Consider the following 19,129-nt stretch of genomic DNA (forward strand, 5'->3'; position numbering starts at 1 on the left):
GTTCAAAAGGAGCATGTTGTAACACGGACAGAACAAGATTCAAGTCCCAAGGGGGCAGAGGTTCCCTCCTAGGAGGGACCAGATGTCGCACCCCTTGAACAAAAGTGCTAACCAAGGAGTTAGATGCCACAGGACGTTGAAGAACGGCCAGCGCAGACACCTGACCCTTGATCGTAGCCAGCGCCAAACGCTGGTCAACACCCGTTTGAAGGAAGGACAACACCCTAGACACCGAGTATGTGCCGAGTATGTGTGAGGTGAAAACCCCCTGGACTCGCACCAGGCAAAATAGGCCTTCCAAGTACGGTAATAGACCTTCCCCGAGGAAGACTTCCTCGCGTTGATCAAAGTGTGAATGACCTCAGGGGAGAGACCCCTGTTCTTCAGGACCTCGGTTTCAACAGCCAGGCCGTTAAAGCCAGCGACTGTAAAGCAGGATGGAATATCGGCCCTTGAGACAGGAGATCTTCTCGAAGGGGTAGACGCCACGGGGCGTCGACCACCAGATTCACGAGGTCTGCGTACCAGGACCGGCGAGGCCAGTCCGGTGCCACAAGAATCACCGCGTTTGGTTCCGAGGTCAACCTGCGAAGGAACCTGGACAGCAATTGAATCGGAGGGAACGCATACATCAGTCGGTACTGATGCCACGGAGCTACCAACGCGTCTGACGTCACACTTCGCGCACAACATCTGGAAGACATCCGGGTGGAGGGACCATTCCCCCTGGTCCAGGGTCTGGCGGCTCAGATAATCCGCCTGCCAGTTCTCCACCCCCGGAATGTGAACCGCCGATATTGCCGGGACGTGTGTCTCGGCCCAAGACAGAATTTCGGCCACTTCCCGAGCCGCTCGGGCACTCCTGGTGCCCCCTTGGTGATTGATGTAAGCCACCGCCGTGGCATTGTCCGTCTGCACCCAAACCGGACAGCCCTGCAGCCTGTCCGTCCAACGTCGAAGGCAGAGATTTATCGCTCGCAATTCCAGAATGTTGTTCGGAAGGGAGGATTCCTCCTCCGACCAAGTACCCTGGGCGGACAGAACGCCCAGAACACCACCCCAGCCCGACAGGCTGGCATCCATGGTGATCACCGTCCATGAAAGAGGACGAAAAGACTTGCCCCCCCGACACCGACGGGGACTGGAGCCACCACAGAAGATCCCTTCTGGTGCGATGACTCAACGAAATCTGGAGATCCAGAGATTGCGGCCGCCCGTTCCAGCTGGACAGGATCTCCGCTTGGAGACCCCGCGTGTGAAACTGGGCGAAAGGAATCGCCTCGAAAGCAGAGACCATCAATCCCAGACACCGCATGCACGTCCGGAGGGATGAACACGGAGCGTCCCTGAGGGACCTGACTTCTTCCTGAAGAGTCCTGAGTTTGTCGTCTGGAAGGAAGACCTTCGCCTGGACCGAGTCCAGGATCATTCCCAGGTAGGAAAGACGAATCGACGGACACAGCGTTGACTTTGGAAAATTTATCGTCCAACCAAACTCCTGCAGAGTCTGCATCGTGACGGACAGGGCCTCCACCAGACCCTGGCTGGTCGCAGACCGAACCAGAATGTCGTCCAGATACCCCAGGACAGAGATGCCCTGGGCTCTCAACAAAGCCAGAACCGGTGCAAGCACCTTGGTGAAAACCCGTGGAGCCGAAGCGAGACCAAAAGGTAACGCCACGAATTGGTAGTGATCCTCCGCAATGGCGAATCGAAGGTACCTCTGGTAACCCTCAAAAATCGGGATGTGAAGGTACGCATCCTTCCAGTCGATGGAGGCCATGAATTCCCCTGGAACCAGGGCAGCCACCACTGACCGCAGAGATTCGATGCGGAACTTGCGAACCCGCACAAAGCGGTTCAGAGCCTTCAAGTCCAGATTTGGACGTACCTTGCCCTCCTTCCTGGGAACGGTGAACAGATTGGAATAGAACCCCCGAATCTGTCCCGATGAGGCACCGGAACCACCACTCCCTGAGCCCGCAGGTCCCGCACCGCTAGGTGCAGATCCCGCAAACGCTCCGGAGACAGTTGAAGATTTGAGGGAGAAAATCTGCTCTCCGGCCGAGAGAGAAACTCGATCTTGTAGCCAGACCGAACGATTTCCTGAACCCACCTGTCCCGAACACGGGCCAGCCAGGGTTGAAGAAAACCGAGCAAGCGTCCCCCCACCCCAGAACTGGGTGAGGGTGCCCCTTCAGGCCGCATTGTTATGGGCAGCGGGTCCGGACTGGCCGGACTTCTGCTTACCTGACCACGGCTTCTTTTGGGAGCCTTGACCCTTAAATGGCTTGCCCTTATAGTGCGACCGAAAGGCACGAAAGGACCCCTGAGAGGGCCGAAAGGAAGCATGCTTCTTACCAGGAGCCGCCTTAGCCTTGTGGGATTGGGGCAAGAGCGTGCTCTTACCACCCGTGATCCCCTTTATCAGTGTATCCAAGGAGTCGCCAAAAAGGCGAGATCCATGATAGGGCAGATTGGCTAAGGTCTTGCGCGAAGATTGGTCCACAGACCAACACTTCAACCAAACCAGGTGGCGAGACAATACCGCCACACTGTGTACACGTGCAGCCAACGGTACTATATCCAAGTCCGCATCACACAAATACATGACACCCTGATGGATTTGATCCACCGTATCCAATGTCGCCGGTGAGGCAGAATCAGCCACCAGGACGCGTCTAAGCACCTGCGTCCAACTCACGACAGCCTGGGCTGCCATAAGTGAAGCAAATAGAGCTTTTAGCATAGAACCCGTAATAGAATAAGTATGACGGGCAAGAGACTCCAGCCTCCTGTCCGTGGCATCCCGGAACACCGGGGCATCCTCTGCAGGAATCGCAGTGGACTTATTCAAAACCGCTATCGCGTGATCCACCGGGGGCGGTACACACCAACGCTCATCAGTAGCGGGCGTGAAAGGATAACGCAGCTTGAACCTACTTGGCACAGCAAAAGGCTTGCGTAAATTGCGCCATTGTTCCTTAACAGCGCGCTGAAAATCATCAGTGCAGGGAAAGACCTGCGATGTCTTGCGTCTTTTCTGCGTCCCATAAGCCGCCAGGGCAGCAGGAGGACATGGTTCATCCTGTAATCGCAGTGTTTGTTTGATAGAAGCAACCAATTCATCCATGAGTGCAAGCTCTTCAGACGAGCCAGGGGGAGAATTATCAACCCCTTCAACCTCAGCCTCCACCTCGGACCCCACAAGATCCAGGGAGGAACGGGACCCTGATAAGGAGACCCCAACCATAGCAGCCCCATCACCATCACCCTCTGAATCAGAGGAAATTGAAACTCTGGGCCGTTTAGTGGATTGAGCAGCCACAAGCATTTGCACCTGAACAGCAAGGTTAGCCACAACTGTAGCCAAATCCCCCCCTGGGGGGGAAACAGCAGTCCCCTGGCCTCCCACCAATGTGGTAGGAAATTTGCTTTCCTGAGAATCCATGCCCCAAAGTATGTGGAAGAATAAAGGGTTAACTGTCCCTTTAAAAAGCGCGGCGAGCGCAGCCCACCGCACACACACACCAGCACAAGCCGACCCCCACAGGGAAAAAGTACAACTCAGGCAAGGATGCCGCTCCTCCACCACAGCGAAACCGCCAAAAACACATGCAGCAAATAAAAATAATGGCGGACTGCCGCAGCGGTCGCCGCAATGTGCATAACACGATACAATCATGCCCCTCAGCACACAGCCTGTCACACAGTGAGACACAGCACATAAAACTGACACAGAACAGTGCAGCATAGCCCCCCTCCTTGTAGCCCACAGAATGCAGCCAGCAGACAGGGAGTCCAACAGTGTGACCAAAGGCAGGGTTACACAGTCCCAGACTGACACCCCCCAAACAGACAGGTCCCCACACAGATACACTTACCTCCTAAATGGCGTGGGGAGCCCGCACAGGCGAACAAGCCACTGCACATGTGACAGGGAGAGTCGCATCCAGGACGCAGAAGAACTGGGGTTGAGAAACCGCACAGCGTCCAGTGAGGTAGCTACCTCACCATAGCATCCCTGCACCGAACAGGGATGGGTCGTTCAGAATGCCAGGAGAAGTACCTGACTGAACGCTCGATGGCAGGCTGGGAAGCCACTGACCCACAACCTGCGACCAGGGGGATCAGCCCGAGACCCAGCCCGCATGATCCTCTTCATCAGAAGAACTAACTAATGCTGACAAAAGTAACAGCTAAGTAAAGAAAGAGAAAAAAATCAAATAAATCAAAAAAGAAGAGAAAGGCTGAGACAAAATGCCCCAGCATAGAGAGATCCAGCTACTCCTGACAAGCTAGACATTGAAACTGGAGGTATGGATAAAGGAAGTAGGAGGGTATTGACTGAGGGGACCACCCCCTGGGGGTCGGATATGTTACAAGCTTTAATATTAACATATTCTGTTGCCTAGCTACTCCTACGGAGCAAAGTCTAATACCCCCATTGTGACGAATATGAAGATGGCGGCGACTGTCGGAGGACGTAAGAGAAAAGGTATTTACAAGCTTAACTTTATTAAATCACTTATACAGTGTGGAATGTCTAGATATAATAGGGGTGCTGGCAGTGACAATTGGTAAGATTTTATTCTCTACTAAATAGCAGCAGGGGGGGATGTTGGGGGCAGAGACAGAGACACATATGGAGCTGAAAGGCAAGGAGGGAGGGGGTGAGGAGGACAGAGGAAAGCTGCAGACGACGGAGGCTCGCAGGCAGACCACAGTGATCAAGGCTCAGCAGCCATGATTATCATGGTCAGGACACAGGAAGTGGCAGGACACAGGAAGTGGCAGGACACAGGAAGTGGCAGGATCAGCCAGGTTGTTTACAGCTTAGAGAAAGGCAGTTTAGACAGCACAAGCACTGTGCCGTTTAATCTGCTATAAGGGAACAGGATCTCTATTTTCTTTTTTAGGGTAACAAACACTTTAAGTGGTTAAACTGACCTCATTTGCTTAAGTTTATCCCTTCGATCTAAAAGAACCAAATGATACAATGTTTCTATTTATCTCTCAGCACTGAGCAATGTTAAACATTTTCCGGCTGCTATTTTTTATTTATTTGACAGCTCAGAGCAGACAACAACTCTGCACTTGTTTAAAGAGTCCACTTTTGTTGAGAAAAAAACATTCCCCTCTGTGTGATCTACGTACATTGCAAGGATTTTAAAAAACTTTGTGGCAGATTCCTATCTTTTGTTATTCTGAAGAAATCATTGTTTGCTTCTCTGTGCTGAGTGTTTCTAATGGGAGTGGTTTCAAAATTATCTATCAGCTGTGGCAGCTCAGAGCTCTAATAAGAGAAGCTGCAGGGTCTGCATCCCTTTAGACATGTTCATTTTGGGAGTATCTCACCAAAAATTTAATTTTTGTTCCAGGGGATGCCAGAAATCTGACTTGTATCTAAGGCAGACTTCGAGGAAATTATGTTTATGGGGTGTGGTCAGTATACATTCTGTGTACAGAACAGCTCCAGGTAGCCATATTGCATTGCATTTTCAGAAAATTACAGTGGCTGTAGATTGAAAAGGTCATTTTTAATAACATTCAATTACAATAAGATTTGTGTCGCAATTGTATATACTAGATTGGTTTTTCTTTATTTGCTATTTTTTTTTCCCCCACGAAAGTGGAGTTACTCTTTAACATGAATCGTGGAAATGCCAGATCAAGATCGGGAGGTGGCTGAATCGAGATTGCGATTTTTTAATGACTAATCAAGCAGTTCTATTAGCAGAACCTTCATAGTCATTATGATAGGGTTATGCTGCCACCTATGGGTGACTGCACACTGGAAAAAATACAAGAAAGGAAAGCCCTGCCCAGACATAACTCCTCCCTGCTAGGCATGGCTTCAGTATTTTAGTAAACCAAGAAATAAAGGAAAGGGGTGGGATCCCCGAGTCCTGTGATGCAATTCAAGAAAAGGTTTTTACAGGTAACCAAAATTACCCATTTACATTATTTTACATTCCAGAACACAGGGCATCTTCATATTCAATAAGTGGTTGTAACCATAAAAAGGAGAAAAAAGAATCTTCTGTTCTTTAAGGTCATGATCTATAGCAGTGTTTCTCAACTCCGGTCCTCAGGGCACACTAACAGGCCAGATTTGCAAGAAAACTGAAATCACAGGTGATATCATTTGCTGCTCAGTGATTGCAGTATTCTAATCTGCATCTCCCCAAAGTAATACTTAAAATATGGCCTGTTAGTGTGCCCCAAGGACTGGATTTGAGAAACACTGATCTATAGCATAATGCTTCTGCAGCGTAAATTTGCCCCTTTCTATTTTGTAAAATTCCTGGTTGATTCTGCATGATCATGTGCCAAACCTCAGGATTCAAGGCTGCTGATCAATGATACCATGGTCAGTTTACATGCCTCCGTCATCCCACTCTCTGCTCAGAGTCTCTCCCTCTACCCCCCCCCCCCCCCCGGCCTACCAGTTCCGATCTCCTCCCGGCCCCTCCCCTCTTGGCCGGCTGACATCAGATTAGATTGGGGAACTAGCGTGAAGGACATGTGACAGCACAGTGGTGCTGTTAGAAAAGGTATTTAGGATTAGAATTTTTAAAAAAACGGACACAAAGTATCGTATTTATCGGCATATACCACACACTTTTTCCCCCTGAAAAAAGAGGGCAAATCATGTCTGCGTGTTATACGCCGATATTTTACCTGGCTGCCCCAGTGGGGAGGGGAGGCAAGCACAGATTACACAGAGCCAGGATCTCCTGTTTACTCTGTGCTCGCAGTTAGCCACAGTTCCTCCCCTCGGACCTGCTCCTAGGATAGACGTCACACGTCCCGGCTTTGGACCAGCGTTCTGTCTATCATAGGAGCCGTTCCAGGAGGCAGGACTATGTGTGACTGCGAGCGCTGAGTAAACAGGAGATCCCTCTGTGTAATCCAGGACTGGCAAGGCTGCATTAATGGGCACTGGCGAGGCTGCATTAATGGGCACTGGCGAGGCTGCATTAATGGGCACTGGCGAGGCTGCATTAATGGGCACTGGCGAGGCTGCATTAATGGGCACTGACTAGGGGTGCACCGATCTGACTTCTTTTGTCCCGATACCGATATCTGGCATTGTGTATCTGCCGATACCGATACAGAACTACACACAAAGCATGCGGCTGCAGTACAGAGCAAAACCGCTGCTTCATGTGTATGGTTCCTCCATTTACAGGCGGAGTGCATCTGATATCACTCCACCTGTGAGCCGGACCTATACAGGAAGTAGCTGCTCCATGCAAATAAGGGACAGCTGAGCCGGGACTCAGCAGACACCGCGGTAGGTGCTGCTGCAACAAAACCGGATCGGCCCGTGGATCTGTTAATTTTACCGATCCCCCGATCCAGCTATTGTGGCAGTATCGGCGCCGATATCCGATCCCAACATCGGATCGGTGCATCCCTAGCACTGACCCTTATTTTGCTTCAAAGTTCTTTATATAAAATTTCATTTTTTTTCCTGAAATTTCCCTCCTGAAATGAAGGTGGGTGTTATTCGTCAAATACGGTACTTTGTATCTTGATAAAACAGAGATGCACGTTATTGGCGATTCTAAATTTACAACCATTTTTAGATAGGGATGTTTCAAAAGCAGTGAATATGAGGGGAGGGCAACACAGCAACAAGCCAACAGGTCACAAACAACTAAACTAGAACAGGGGGGAACCTCACGCAGCAGCATTCAAGACTCTTTGACCAAAGATTAGGTCCTCAGAGGTATGAACAGACACTTAGTAAAATTTTGTAAAAGTGTGAACTGAAGACCAGGTAGCAGTCTTACTAACTTAGGGCTCTTTCACACACAGAGTCCACCAGGCGGACTCTTTCTCAGCGGGGGATCGATCCACTGATCCCCTGCTGAGCATGCGGATGACAGCTGCGTCTCCGCGTTGTGTGCGGAGACAGAGCTATCAGGTCCCATGCAACTCTATGGGGGAATCAGATGGGAACGGACCGTCTGTCCATTCTCATCCGATCCACCAGACGGATGGAAAATAGGGTTTCCATCCGTCCAGTTTTGACGGATTGGGTGTCAGCAGACATGTCTCCGCTGACATCCGATGCCCCATAGAGATGCATGGGACATCCAAAACTGATAGGCGGATCTGAATGGACTCCGTGTGAAGGGGCCTTAAGCTACCAAAGCCTGATGTTGAAGAGCCCAGGAAGTACTATGGCTTCTGGTACAAATGAGTCCTCACCAGGAACAGTGGAATTTTGGCCGTTAAAACACTAGCAAAAAATGGAAGTCATGCCTAGCTGAGAGGGGTTGTGAGTGTCTAATCTCCTAAAGGTGGCAGAATAACACCATCGTAATGAATATGAAGATGCCCAGTGTCCTGGGGTGTATGATAAAGAAATAACAGACTTACTGGCCAGATCACCAGGTAAAAACAACAAGAAAAACACCTAAACAAGAAAACCAATGCAGCCATCCCAACTAAGGCTCCATGTACATGGGACGTTAGAAAAAACATGCTGCAAAGCTAGTTCTGATGCCGGGAAAAAGCAGCTGTTAAAACGTGCTTTCAGTAGCTTTTTCCATTTGCGTTATTGCACGTTTGGCCACGTTGCTTTTAGCAGCGTTTTTTCTGCCTCCATTCAAAATCAATGGTTCCCTATGGGAGCCTATTGATTTGAATGGAAGTCGCCCTGCAAGTCGGATCAGGATGACTTGCGCTGTGAGAATCTTGAGGGGAAACTCCACTCCAAAAATGGGAAAAAAACTGCGTGGGGGTCCCCCCCAGGTTCCAAACCAGGCCCTTCGGGTCTGGTATGGAATTTGAGGGTAGCCCCACGCCGAAAAAACGGCGTGGGGTCCCCCCCAAAATCCATACCAGACCCTTATCCGAGCATGCAGCCCGGTAGGGCAGGAAGGGGGAGGGGACGAGCGAGTGGCCCCACCCCCCCTGGACCATACCAGGCCACATGCCCTCAACATGGGGGGGGGGGTGTTGGTGCTTTGGGGCAGGGGGAGCTCTGCACCCCCCACCCCAAAGCACCTTGCCCCAATGTTGATGAGGACAAGGGCCTCATCCCCACAACCCTGGCCGGTGGTTGTGGGGGTCTGCGGGAAGGGGGCTCATCGGAATCTGGAAGCCCCCTTTAACAAGGGGGCCCCCCAGATCCCGGACCCCATCCCTATGTGAATGGGTATGGGGTACGCTGTACCCCTAACCATTCAGCCCATAAAAGGCAGTGTATGTAAATGACAGGAGATGTTTTGGAAAGTTTATTAAAAATCTTCATCTGTTCTTCTTTGCTCTGGTCTTCTGCTCTTTTGCTGTCCGCACTTCTGCCCTCGGCTCTTTTCTTCTTCCTCCGGTCCTCCTCCGACGATGTCTCCGGTGTCTGCAGCTTGTTATATAGCCATTGTGGGCATGGCCCCCGATGACGTCATCGGGAGGCCCCACCCCCTCATGTCAGATTATGACATCTGTGACATGAGGGGGTGGGGCCTCCCGATGACGTCATTGGGGGCCACGCCCACAATGGCTATATAACAAGCTGCAGAGACCGGAGACCGGCATAATCACCGGAGACATCGTTGGAGGAGGACCGGAGGAAGAAGAAGAGAAGAGCCGAGGGCAAAAGAGCAGAATAGCGGACAGCAAAAGATCAGAAGACCAGAATACCAGGAGAGTGAGAAGACCAGAGCAGAGAAGAACAGATGAAGATTTTTAATAAACTTTCCAAAACGTCTCCTGTCGTTATTTACATACACTGCCTTTTATGGGCTGAATGGGTAGGGGGTACAGCGTACCCCATACCATTCACATAGGGAGGGGGTCCGGGATCTGGGGGTCTTCCAGATTCCGATGAGCCCCCTGCCCGCAGACCCCCACAACCACCGGCCAGGGTGGTGGGGATGAGGCCCCCATGGGGGCAAGGTGCTTTGAGGTGGGGGTGCAGAGCTCCCCCTGCCCCAAAGCACCAACACCCCCCCATGTTGAGGGCATGTGGCCTGGTAGGGTCCAAGGAGGATGGGGCCGCTCGCTAGTCCTCTCCCCCTTCCTGCCCTACCGGGCTTAATGTTCGGATAAGGGTCTGGTATGGATTTTGGGGGGGACCACACAACGTTTTTTTTCGGCGTGGGGCTACCCTCAAATTCCATACCAGACCTGAAGGGCCTGGTTTGGAACCTGGGGGGGACCCCCACGCAGTTTTTTTCCCATTTTTGGCGTGGAGTTCCCCCTCAAGATTTTCACAGTGCAAGTCGCGCTGCAAGACGGATCATCCTGATTCGACTTGCGGTGCGACTTCCATTCAAATTAATAGGCTCCCATAGGGAACCATTGATTTTGAATGGAAGAAAAAAAAAAACTTTATATAACGTGGCTGAACGTATGCTCATCACGTTCGGTCAGGTTTGGTCACGTTCGGCCGCGTTTCTGCGCTTGAAATGCTGGGAAACACACGTTTGAACGCAAATAATTGCGTTCCAAAAAACGCCCCTGAACTCAACTGCCTGCAAATGACTGTAAACGACCCTGTGTACATGGACAGATAAGATAAAATGTAAATGGGTTCAGGGGCTTCTGAAAAAAACGCCCAACTGCTCCTAAACGACCATTTACAACGTCCCGTGTACATGGAGCCTAAGAATTAGCAAGCTGCAAAATTTAACATTTGTGCTTTTTTGCGTTTATTACTTCAGGGCTTTACATACCCCAGGGAACTATAGCGACCAGAAGCTTCGACCTGGCGCCTTGTCTGCCCCCTACTATGTATATCGGGTCTCTGCTTGCCAATTTGCGGGACTGGGACCAGGATAGCGAGTGCTGCCGGGTAGTAGGGGCAGGGGGAGGAGAGTGAACACACATCTGCTTTCCTTCCCTTCTAGTTGTTGACCCAGAAGTGACATGCAACGTCATTTCTGGGTCCCCGTTGACAGCCATCAAGGCCAGAAAAGAACGTAATGCAGTGCGATGTGCATTGTATTACATTCAGTGGCCCACAGGGGAGACATGCAAGGTCTTTCAGACCCAGGATGCCTCACTAAAGAGAACCTGGGCAGTAATTCTAGCACCAGACCTCGAGTAAATATAAAGTGCAAACCTGTAAAGGCTTTTAAAGCTTCTATGGATAGTAAAATTTATGCCGTTTGTCGCTGTTGCATGGTGGTATCCATTTACTCGGCGTATCATCATATTTTACCAGAAAATTGGTTTGTATACATTGTGTTTTTTTGCATTAAAATTCAAAATTGTATTTTTTTTCCAAAAAAAAATTGCGTTTGAAAAACCGCTGCAAATACCGTGGGACACAAAAAAATTGCAACACCCCCCCTCTATGTACATTACAAAGATTTGAACAAACTTTGTTGCAGATTCCTACCTTTTGTTATTCTGAAAAACCCCCTATGTTTTTCTCTGTGTCCATGTGGGAAAGTGAATCTAATAGGAGTGGTTTCATAATTATGAATCAGATGAAAGGCCGGCATCCCATTAGACATGTTACCTTTTGGGGGGTTCTCCCCAAAAAAGGACATTTTTGTTGCAGGGGATGCCGGAAACCTAAGTTGCATCTTAGTGCAGACTTCTGGGAAAATCGGTGAGCCAATCACAGAAGAAGTAAATTATTTTTCTGGGGTGTGGTCAGTATACATTCTGTAGACAGAACACCTCCAGGTAGCCATATTGCATTGCATTTTCAGAAAACTACAGCAGCTGCAGATGGAAAAGGAAAGGTCATTATTAACAACATTCAATTACAATAGGACTTGTGTTGCAATTGTATACACTATAGATTTTTTTTTTTTTTGCTATTTTTTTCTTCACGAAAGTGGAGTTACCCTTTAACCTCTTGCCGACTGCCCACCGTAGCATTACTGCGGCAGGGCGGCTCAGCTGTGCAAAATCACAGAGTACTACGTGATTTCGTGCACGAGGTCTCAGCGGCGTGCGCGCACCGCAGGAGCCACGCTCCAGCTGTGTTTGGACACAGTGGAAGATGGGCCCGCGAGAAGAGCGCTGGCGATTGCCGCCGGCCTCCCGCAATCGTCAGATAAACAGAAGACCCACCTGCTTAAGTAAACAAAGCAGGCATGTCTTCTGTCAGAGAGGCAAGGAGAGATCAGAAGTTTGCTGAAACCCTGATCTCTCTGTGCCTGTCACAGAACCATCCCCCTACACAGTCAGTAAGCATACTTAGGTACACATTAAGCCCTTTGATCACTCCCAGTGTTAATCCCTTTCCTGCCAGTTTCATTTATACAGTAACCGTGCATAATATTTAGCACTGATTACTGTATTAATGTCACTGGTCCCCAAAAAGTGTCAAAAATGTCATTTAGGGGCCCAATCTGTCTGCCGCAATCCCGCTTAAAAAAATGCTGATCGCCACCATTACTAATAAAAACAAAAAAATAAAATAAAATTCCAAAAATCTACACCATAGTTTGTAAACACTAACTTTTGTGCAAAACAATTAAAATACGCTTTTTGGGATTTTTTTTACCAAAAATATTTAGCAGAATACAAATTGGCATAAACTGATAAAAAAAATTAGATTTTTTCAATTTTTTTTATTGGGAATGTTTTATAGCAAAAAGTAAAAAAATATGGTTTTTTCAAAATTGGCGCTTTTATTTTTGTTTATAGTGCAAAATCTAAAAACCGCAGAGGTGATCAAATATCACCAAGAAAGCTCTATTTGTGGGGAAAAGGGACATCAATTGTATTTGGGCACAGCGTTGCACGACCGCGCAATTTTTCATTAAAGTAACGCAGTGCCGAATCGCAAAAAAAGACCTGGTCATTAATGGGGTAAAACCTTTCCGGAGCTGAAGTGGTTAAGTCACCATGAAGCCCTTTCGTTATTTAAAAGCCCCAGACATTCCTAAAAGCACCTCGGCCTAATAAAAAACATCAACCATTCATATTTTCCATCCTGGGAAAGAATATATATACATTTTTTTTGTTATCAGGACAAGTAAATTGTCACGAGGGACCCAGATTTAGTCCCATGGACAAGTCATTTTCTTCAAAGATTTCCACACCCCATGTGGTATATTTATCATATCAAAAGAAACCAAAGAAGAAGTCGCCCATTGTTAGAGTGTACACATTTTATTTCAGAAAATTCCAAGCACCTATAGGAATAAAAGGAAAAATGTCTGCAATAGCAGCCTTCTATTTCTCAGGACAGGTTTCCTTTAAACGGTCACCTCCAGCACTTCAATGACTAACAGGTCCGCAGAGAGGAAGATTTTCGATGAGTTACTCTACAAGAACCAGCAAGATGAGTGGGATGACTAACAAAGCGCACCCAGCTACCAGCTATCCGTACTGAGCAGAGGGAGTAACAAATCCCACAGGTGACACCGGCTATTCACAGCCGCAAACAATAACAATGAAGTAATCTATCAAGCTTCTCAAAGGAGAACATGAATACGCCAGACATGCCTGATTTAAAGGCTTGGCAGCACTAAATTAAATCTTAGATTTTACAGTTAAAGCAATTATTAAAAGGATTACATATATACTGTGCAGACTAAAGCAGTCTGAAAGCCCTTCCTACAACCAGCAATCCTGAACGTTTTTCTGTCAGGCCACTTGAGCATTTTTATAGATCACAAATGTAGTCTGCATTGGGATATTTCGAAGAACGTTTTATTACAGCAAACAGATTTTCACTAAAAAAGCCCCAATGAAAGAACATCTGGACTCAGCAGGCCCAGACTCCTGGCTCCTTTGCCAGATCAGGCACAATCTGTTCCTCCTAGCAGCAGACAGACAATCTCCTTTATGGAAGTAAGAGGAGGAAGATAAAGAATTGGTCTGATGACTGAATAGAAAACTCTGTTCTTTTGTATTCTTGGAATCAAACACCAAGATGTAATGCCTGATTATTTAGGCCCAGGGAAGAAACATGTGTTAATATTTATTAAAACTAGCCATACACGGAGAAAATTTGAGCAGAAATTTGAGCTGTAGGCAGGGCCATCTTACCGAATGGGCATGCTGGGCAGTTGACCGGGTGCCCCACTTGCCCAGGGACCCAGCCCCAGCCAAGCATTAGTCTTGATTTCGGTGTGCATCCCATCGCCGAAATTAGCAGGTGGCAATGACCCGTCAGCCCTGCACTGCTGTCAGGCCACTTGGGCCATGGAGGGGAGCCCACAACTGTAGGAACGCCCGTCCGCCTCCACAGGAACGCCCGTCCGCCTCCACAGGAACGCCCGTCCGCCTCCACAGGAACGCCCGTCCGCCTCCACAGGAACGCCCGTCCGCCTCCACAGGAACGCCCGTCCGCCTCCACAGGAACAGGCACACACAGGACAGGCGAGTGACTCCCATCCGTGTGTGTGTGTTCACTGGACCCAGCCGCCCCAACTTGGAAGTTGTCATAAGCCTTGCACTGCTGTACCAATAAATATCACCTTATTGATAATTTACATTTTTTTCTCGTGGGTGATTGTGTAGGCCGGGCCCCAGTGCACTGCATTGCCCGGGGCCCTTTAATGCTCTTAAGATGGCACTGGCTGTAGGTGGCCCTTCCAGAGCTCTCCCATCCAACATTGCTGGAAAAATCCAAAGAGTGAGGTAGAAAATGATCAGCCACTTTGTGTGAATGAAAGCATCCATTTGTTTTTTTATTCACCGCACTGACTGAACATGAAAAACAAATCATCTATGGCCAACTTACTTGATAACAGTGCAGCGAAGAAGGGGAGCACAGGAAGTAATCCGTTCACAAGATTTCTGGCAGGACGGGTCAATAGAGGACATTTAGTATAAGAGAATTATTCGTTTCTAAATAAAAGTGTCCAGTAGCATTCTTATATGCGAATGCTTTATATGGAAATTCAGTTACTGGAAGACAATTCCCCAAGAACTCCACACAATAAAGCCTGGCACAGATAGATTTTTTTTTTCCATTCAACGGTTTCAACCCAGTAGGTTGAAAAAAAAAAAAAAAATACGAGGACCTCACTGTACTATTAGTGGCGCACCGAAATAAAAATTCTGGATCAAAACCGAAACTTCAAGGTTCACTTGTCCAAAAATGAAATGGACAGGGTTTTCTTTTTAATATACATAGGATCCATCAAGCGACTTCAGTACAATGAGGAGGGGATGCTTCCTATGCTCTCTGCTGGCAGAACACAATAGAGATTCCCCCATCAATACTTTGTTGATGGGGAAATCAAGCAATTTTCTCCCCTTTACCCCATGGTTGAAGGAAAAAAATTGCATAATGTATGTGTAACTTTATTAGACCCAGGTTAGTGGTATAGGCAGGAGAATGTAAACAAACATGCATCCATTTAAATCCTTTTACCTCCGATCTGTCATGTTTAGGTTTGAAAAACCAAAGACGGGCACAAACCTTTTTCTGTTTTCAGACCTAGTCCTGCCCATAGATTTATGCCCCATACACACGTGCAGATTATCTGCAGACTTTTGTCTGCAGACTTACCAAAACCATATAATATGAGGTCAAACCTAAACACTTTCGATTTGTATGCAATCCGGCAGGCCCTTGCACTACATAGAAAAGGTAAGTCTGCAGACAAAAGTCTGCAGATAATCTGCACGTGTGTATGGGGCATAACATGGAGCTTCCTTGCAGGTCTACTAGAAAAACTGACAAGTGAATCTGATCCAAACACGCCTCTGTGAAAGGACCCCAGGAAATACATTCTGGTTGTCATTGTCAACAGAAGACACTGAAAAAAAAATCAGGCCCCTTGTAAAATTTGTTCTTAAATGCTTTGGCTACATTGACTTTAGACTAAAGCCCCGTACACACGTACCGATTGTCGGCCGTAAATATTCGGCCGACGACCGATCGGCCGATTGTAGGCTTGTTAGTATGATGCTTCCGACAGCGCATTTTTGGCCGAACAGAATCTGGTGTGCAGGCATTAAAATTTTTGTTGGCCAACACCAGAACGGCCGATTGTTCCTCAGTCAGTACAGAATTCGGCCGACAAACAGCAGATTTGCAAGACTAGGCATGCTCAGAAAAGAAAAAAGACAAGGAAAGTTAACCATCACATGACATCACTTCTGCAGTCGGCTGTTGTTGGCCGACAAAATTCGTGTGCAGTCTTTTGCACTTTTCAGCGGACAGGACAGCCCTGGACAAAAGACGGCCGATCGGTCGGCCGACGATCGGTACGTGTGTACGAGGCATAACTGACTTTATATAAATATTATTTATAATAAACACCCACTAAATATAAAATCTATTCTTTGGAACAAGCCTGGTCCTGCTATCTGTTCTGACGAATAAAAACACATTATATATACTGTGAAATTTTAGCATCTTATTTGGCCTGATTTTATGAAGAGCGCAGGATAGAGCTGCCAAGCCAAGACTCAGCCTACTAACAGAAGATGTACAAATTCAGCAATAATAAATGTCATCCCAGCATGCAGTAACAAAGCAGAAGATATATGCATTGCGAACACAGACCTGGCAAAGTCTGGAGATGTATTAGGGCCCAACTCCTATTGACTATAAATACAGAAAGTGTATCCACCTTTAAAATGAAAGTCTCTTGCACAAGATGGCATGAATCACAGCTTCCTTGCAAAGCAAAGATCTATGGTTATCTCGTTTAATATTTCACTCCAAAGTACAACAAACCTTCATTAAAAAGACACTAGACCACACTTCACCTCAAAGCTGGAATGTTTATCTTGGGATAACACTAACAAATCAATCACCTATATGCACTAAAACAACTGAAGGCTGGATATTGAATCAATCCCGGAAATCTGGTTAGAAATGACAAAGCCATCCTTGGGGAACAAATAGAAACTTCCACCATTCAGCTCTGTGACCACGCTGTAGTGAAGCAAGTCAGTAACAAATGCTATTCTAGTTGAACTACATGTCCCATATAGCCAGTCGGTGATCAGACTACCATAGAAAGTAAGCACTGCCCAGAAATATCATGCAATGCTTCAGTATGACAGTCTAAGCTACTGGGTAACCATATTATCAATTACACCAAATTGCAACTTGGCCGATACAATTTTGGACAGGTGGCAATACATAAAAGCGATTCAGGAAGAGAGAAGACTAGGAGCAGAGGCAGAAGTCCTTCATGTTGGCAGGAAGCCAGCAGCACCAGACACAATGATAATTGGGGTCTGCATGTTGTGGCTGGTACCACTGGTGCACTGCCAACTATGCTATGGAAAGTGGCAGGAAGACATTCAATAATGGCAGCAACTGTCATAGTGCTGGTGACAAAAGAGGAGACAGGAAAGACCAGAGAGAGATTTCATTGGATAATTTTTACTTGGAGAACGTATCAAAGCCTAGACCGAAAATTCATGAACACTCCAACCACACCAGTCCTGACATCAGCCATACCAGTCCAACCAGTAATAGAATTTAGGACTTCTGGTAGCCTTTATAGGAAAGACAATGATCATACCAAGCTGGACATGATGGCTGTAGAATGGCAGAGGCCATGGGGATGACAGATAGCCCATTAGTGAGAGCTCGGTCAGGTAGGACTGTAGTAAGGTGGCCTCAGTCACAGGTGTACCCATCCATACAGCCATAGAAGGGGCTGACTGCGTTCTGCCCTGTACGGATGGACACTAGGAGAAGCACGGAGCTCCATGCCGCCCTCTAAATGATTTCAGCAGCATGTTGGATGTCCTACACACAACTCCTGTGCAACCCGGGAAGGCAAAGATGGCCCCTTCACACAAGCATAGGGACCATACACCTGTGTGAATGAGGCCTAACTGGCAGAGAACTCAACTAGTCCTATCACCACTTTACAACTCACTATGACAGCAGGAGGGCCCCAGAGACAGGGAATGGAAGGGGCCCCGTGTCAGGAGGAGGCAGAATGGAGGGGCACAGGGAGTAGGAGGGGGGGCCCGGTGTCAGGAGGAGGGGAATGGGGGGGGCACAGGAAGTGAGGGGGGCCCGGTGTCAGGAGGAGGCGGAATGGAGGGGCACAAGGAGGAGGAGGGGGGGACCCCGGTGTCAGGGAATAGACAGAAGGGGGCCAGTGTCAGGGAATGGAGAGGGAGGGGGTGTCAGGGAATGGAGAGGGAGGGAGGGGGGGGGGCCCCGGTGTCAGGCAAGGGAGGGGGGGGTGTCAGGCAAGGGAGGGGGGGTGTCAGGCAAGGGAGGGGGGTGTCAGGCAAGGGAGGGGGGTGTCAGGGAATGGAGGGGGAGGGGGGGTGTCAGGGAATAGAGGGGGGTGTCAGGGAAGGGAGGGGGGGGGGCCCGGTGTCAGGGAATGGAGGGGGGGCACGGTGTCAAGGGAGGGGGGGGGGCCCGGTGTCAGGGAATAGAGGGGGGGCACGGTGTCAGGGGAGGGGGGGGGCCCGGTGTCAGGGAATAGAGGGGGGGCCCCGGTGTCAGGGAATGGAGGGGGGGGCCCCGGTGTCAGGGAATGGAGGGGGAGGGAGGGGGAGGGGGGGGGAGGGGGGGTGTCAGGGGGGGGAGGGGGGGTGTCAGGGAAGGGAGGGGGTGTCAGGGAATAGAGGGGGGGGGCGGCTCTGCCCTGTCAGCAGACACTTGGTTGGCTCCCCGGTGCCCCTCACCCACACTCACCGCGACCACCACCGTGTCCTCTGTCTGGAACTTGGCCACATACTTGTCCCCTCTCACCACCTCCGAATCATTCAGAGGCCTGAAGCGGCACATCACTTTGATGCTGCACTCCGCCGGGTCGGCCATGTTGCCCGCTATCTGCCCCCCTCGGTGTGACCGGCAACAATCAGGCGGCTGGCGGCGCCAGGGGATCCTCTACGGCACAGTGAATGGACGAGCACCGGCGCCGCCAATCTCAGTGGGCGGAGGGAGGCAGCTCACTTCCCATCCAATATGGCAGCCATGGCGGAGGCCGGCGATGACGATGCCGCTCCTCCCCTCCTGGCGGCGCTGGCCTGGAGTTGACGTCACCCCCACACGGGGCTCCCTCAGCTTACAGCGCATGTGCCAGCCTCCAAACACGGTCTTCCTGAGAGGGGCGGAGACTCGCAATCTGCCACCACTAGAGGTCGAGCGAATAACTACAATATGTATTCCATATAGAAAACAGGTCGCTGTCAAGTCACAGACGCCATTTTTGTGGAGATCAAGACTGATTTCTGATGCTCAACCCAAAATGTAATATTT

General features: G+C 49.0%; 1 protein-coding gene across 1 annotated transcript in view; it reads right to left on the reverse strand.

The window, feature by feature from the left end:
- The window catches only part of KIF5B (kinesin family member 5B), a 115,532-nt gene extending 96,616 nt beyond the window's left edge, over positions 1-18,916 (reverse strand). The window contains exon 1 of the mRNA XM_082259193.1: positions 18,563-18,916. Coding sequence (XP_082115319.1) covers positions 18,563-18,688 — 126 coding nt within the window. The 5' untranslated portion in view covers positions 18,689-18,916. The remainder of the gene's footprint in view (positions 1-18,562) is intronic.
- Positions 18,917-19,129: the final 213 nt, after the last annotated feature.

This window comes from Pelophylax lessonae (genome assembly GCF_965119305.1).
Source record: "Pelophylax lessonae genome assembly, chromosome: 5".
NCBI lineage: Eukaryota > Metazoa > Chordata > Amphibia > Anura > Ranidae > Pelophylax > Pelophylax lessonae.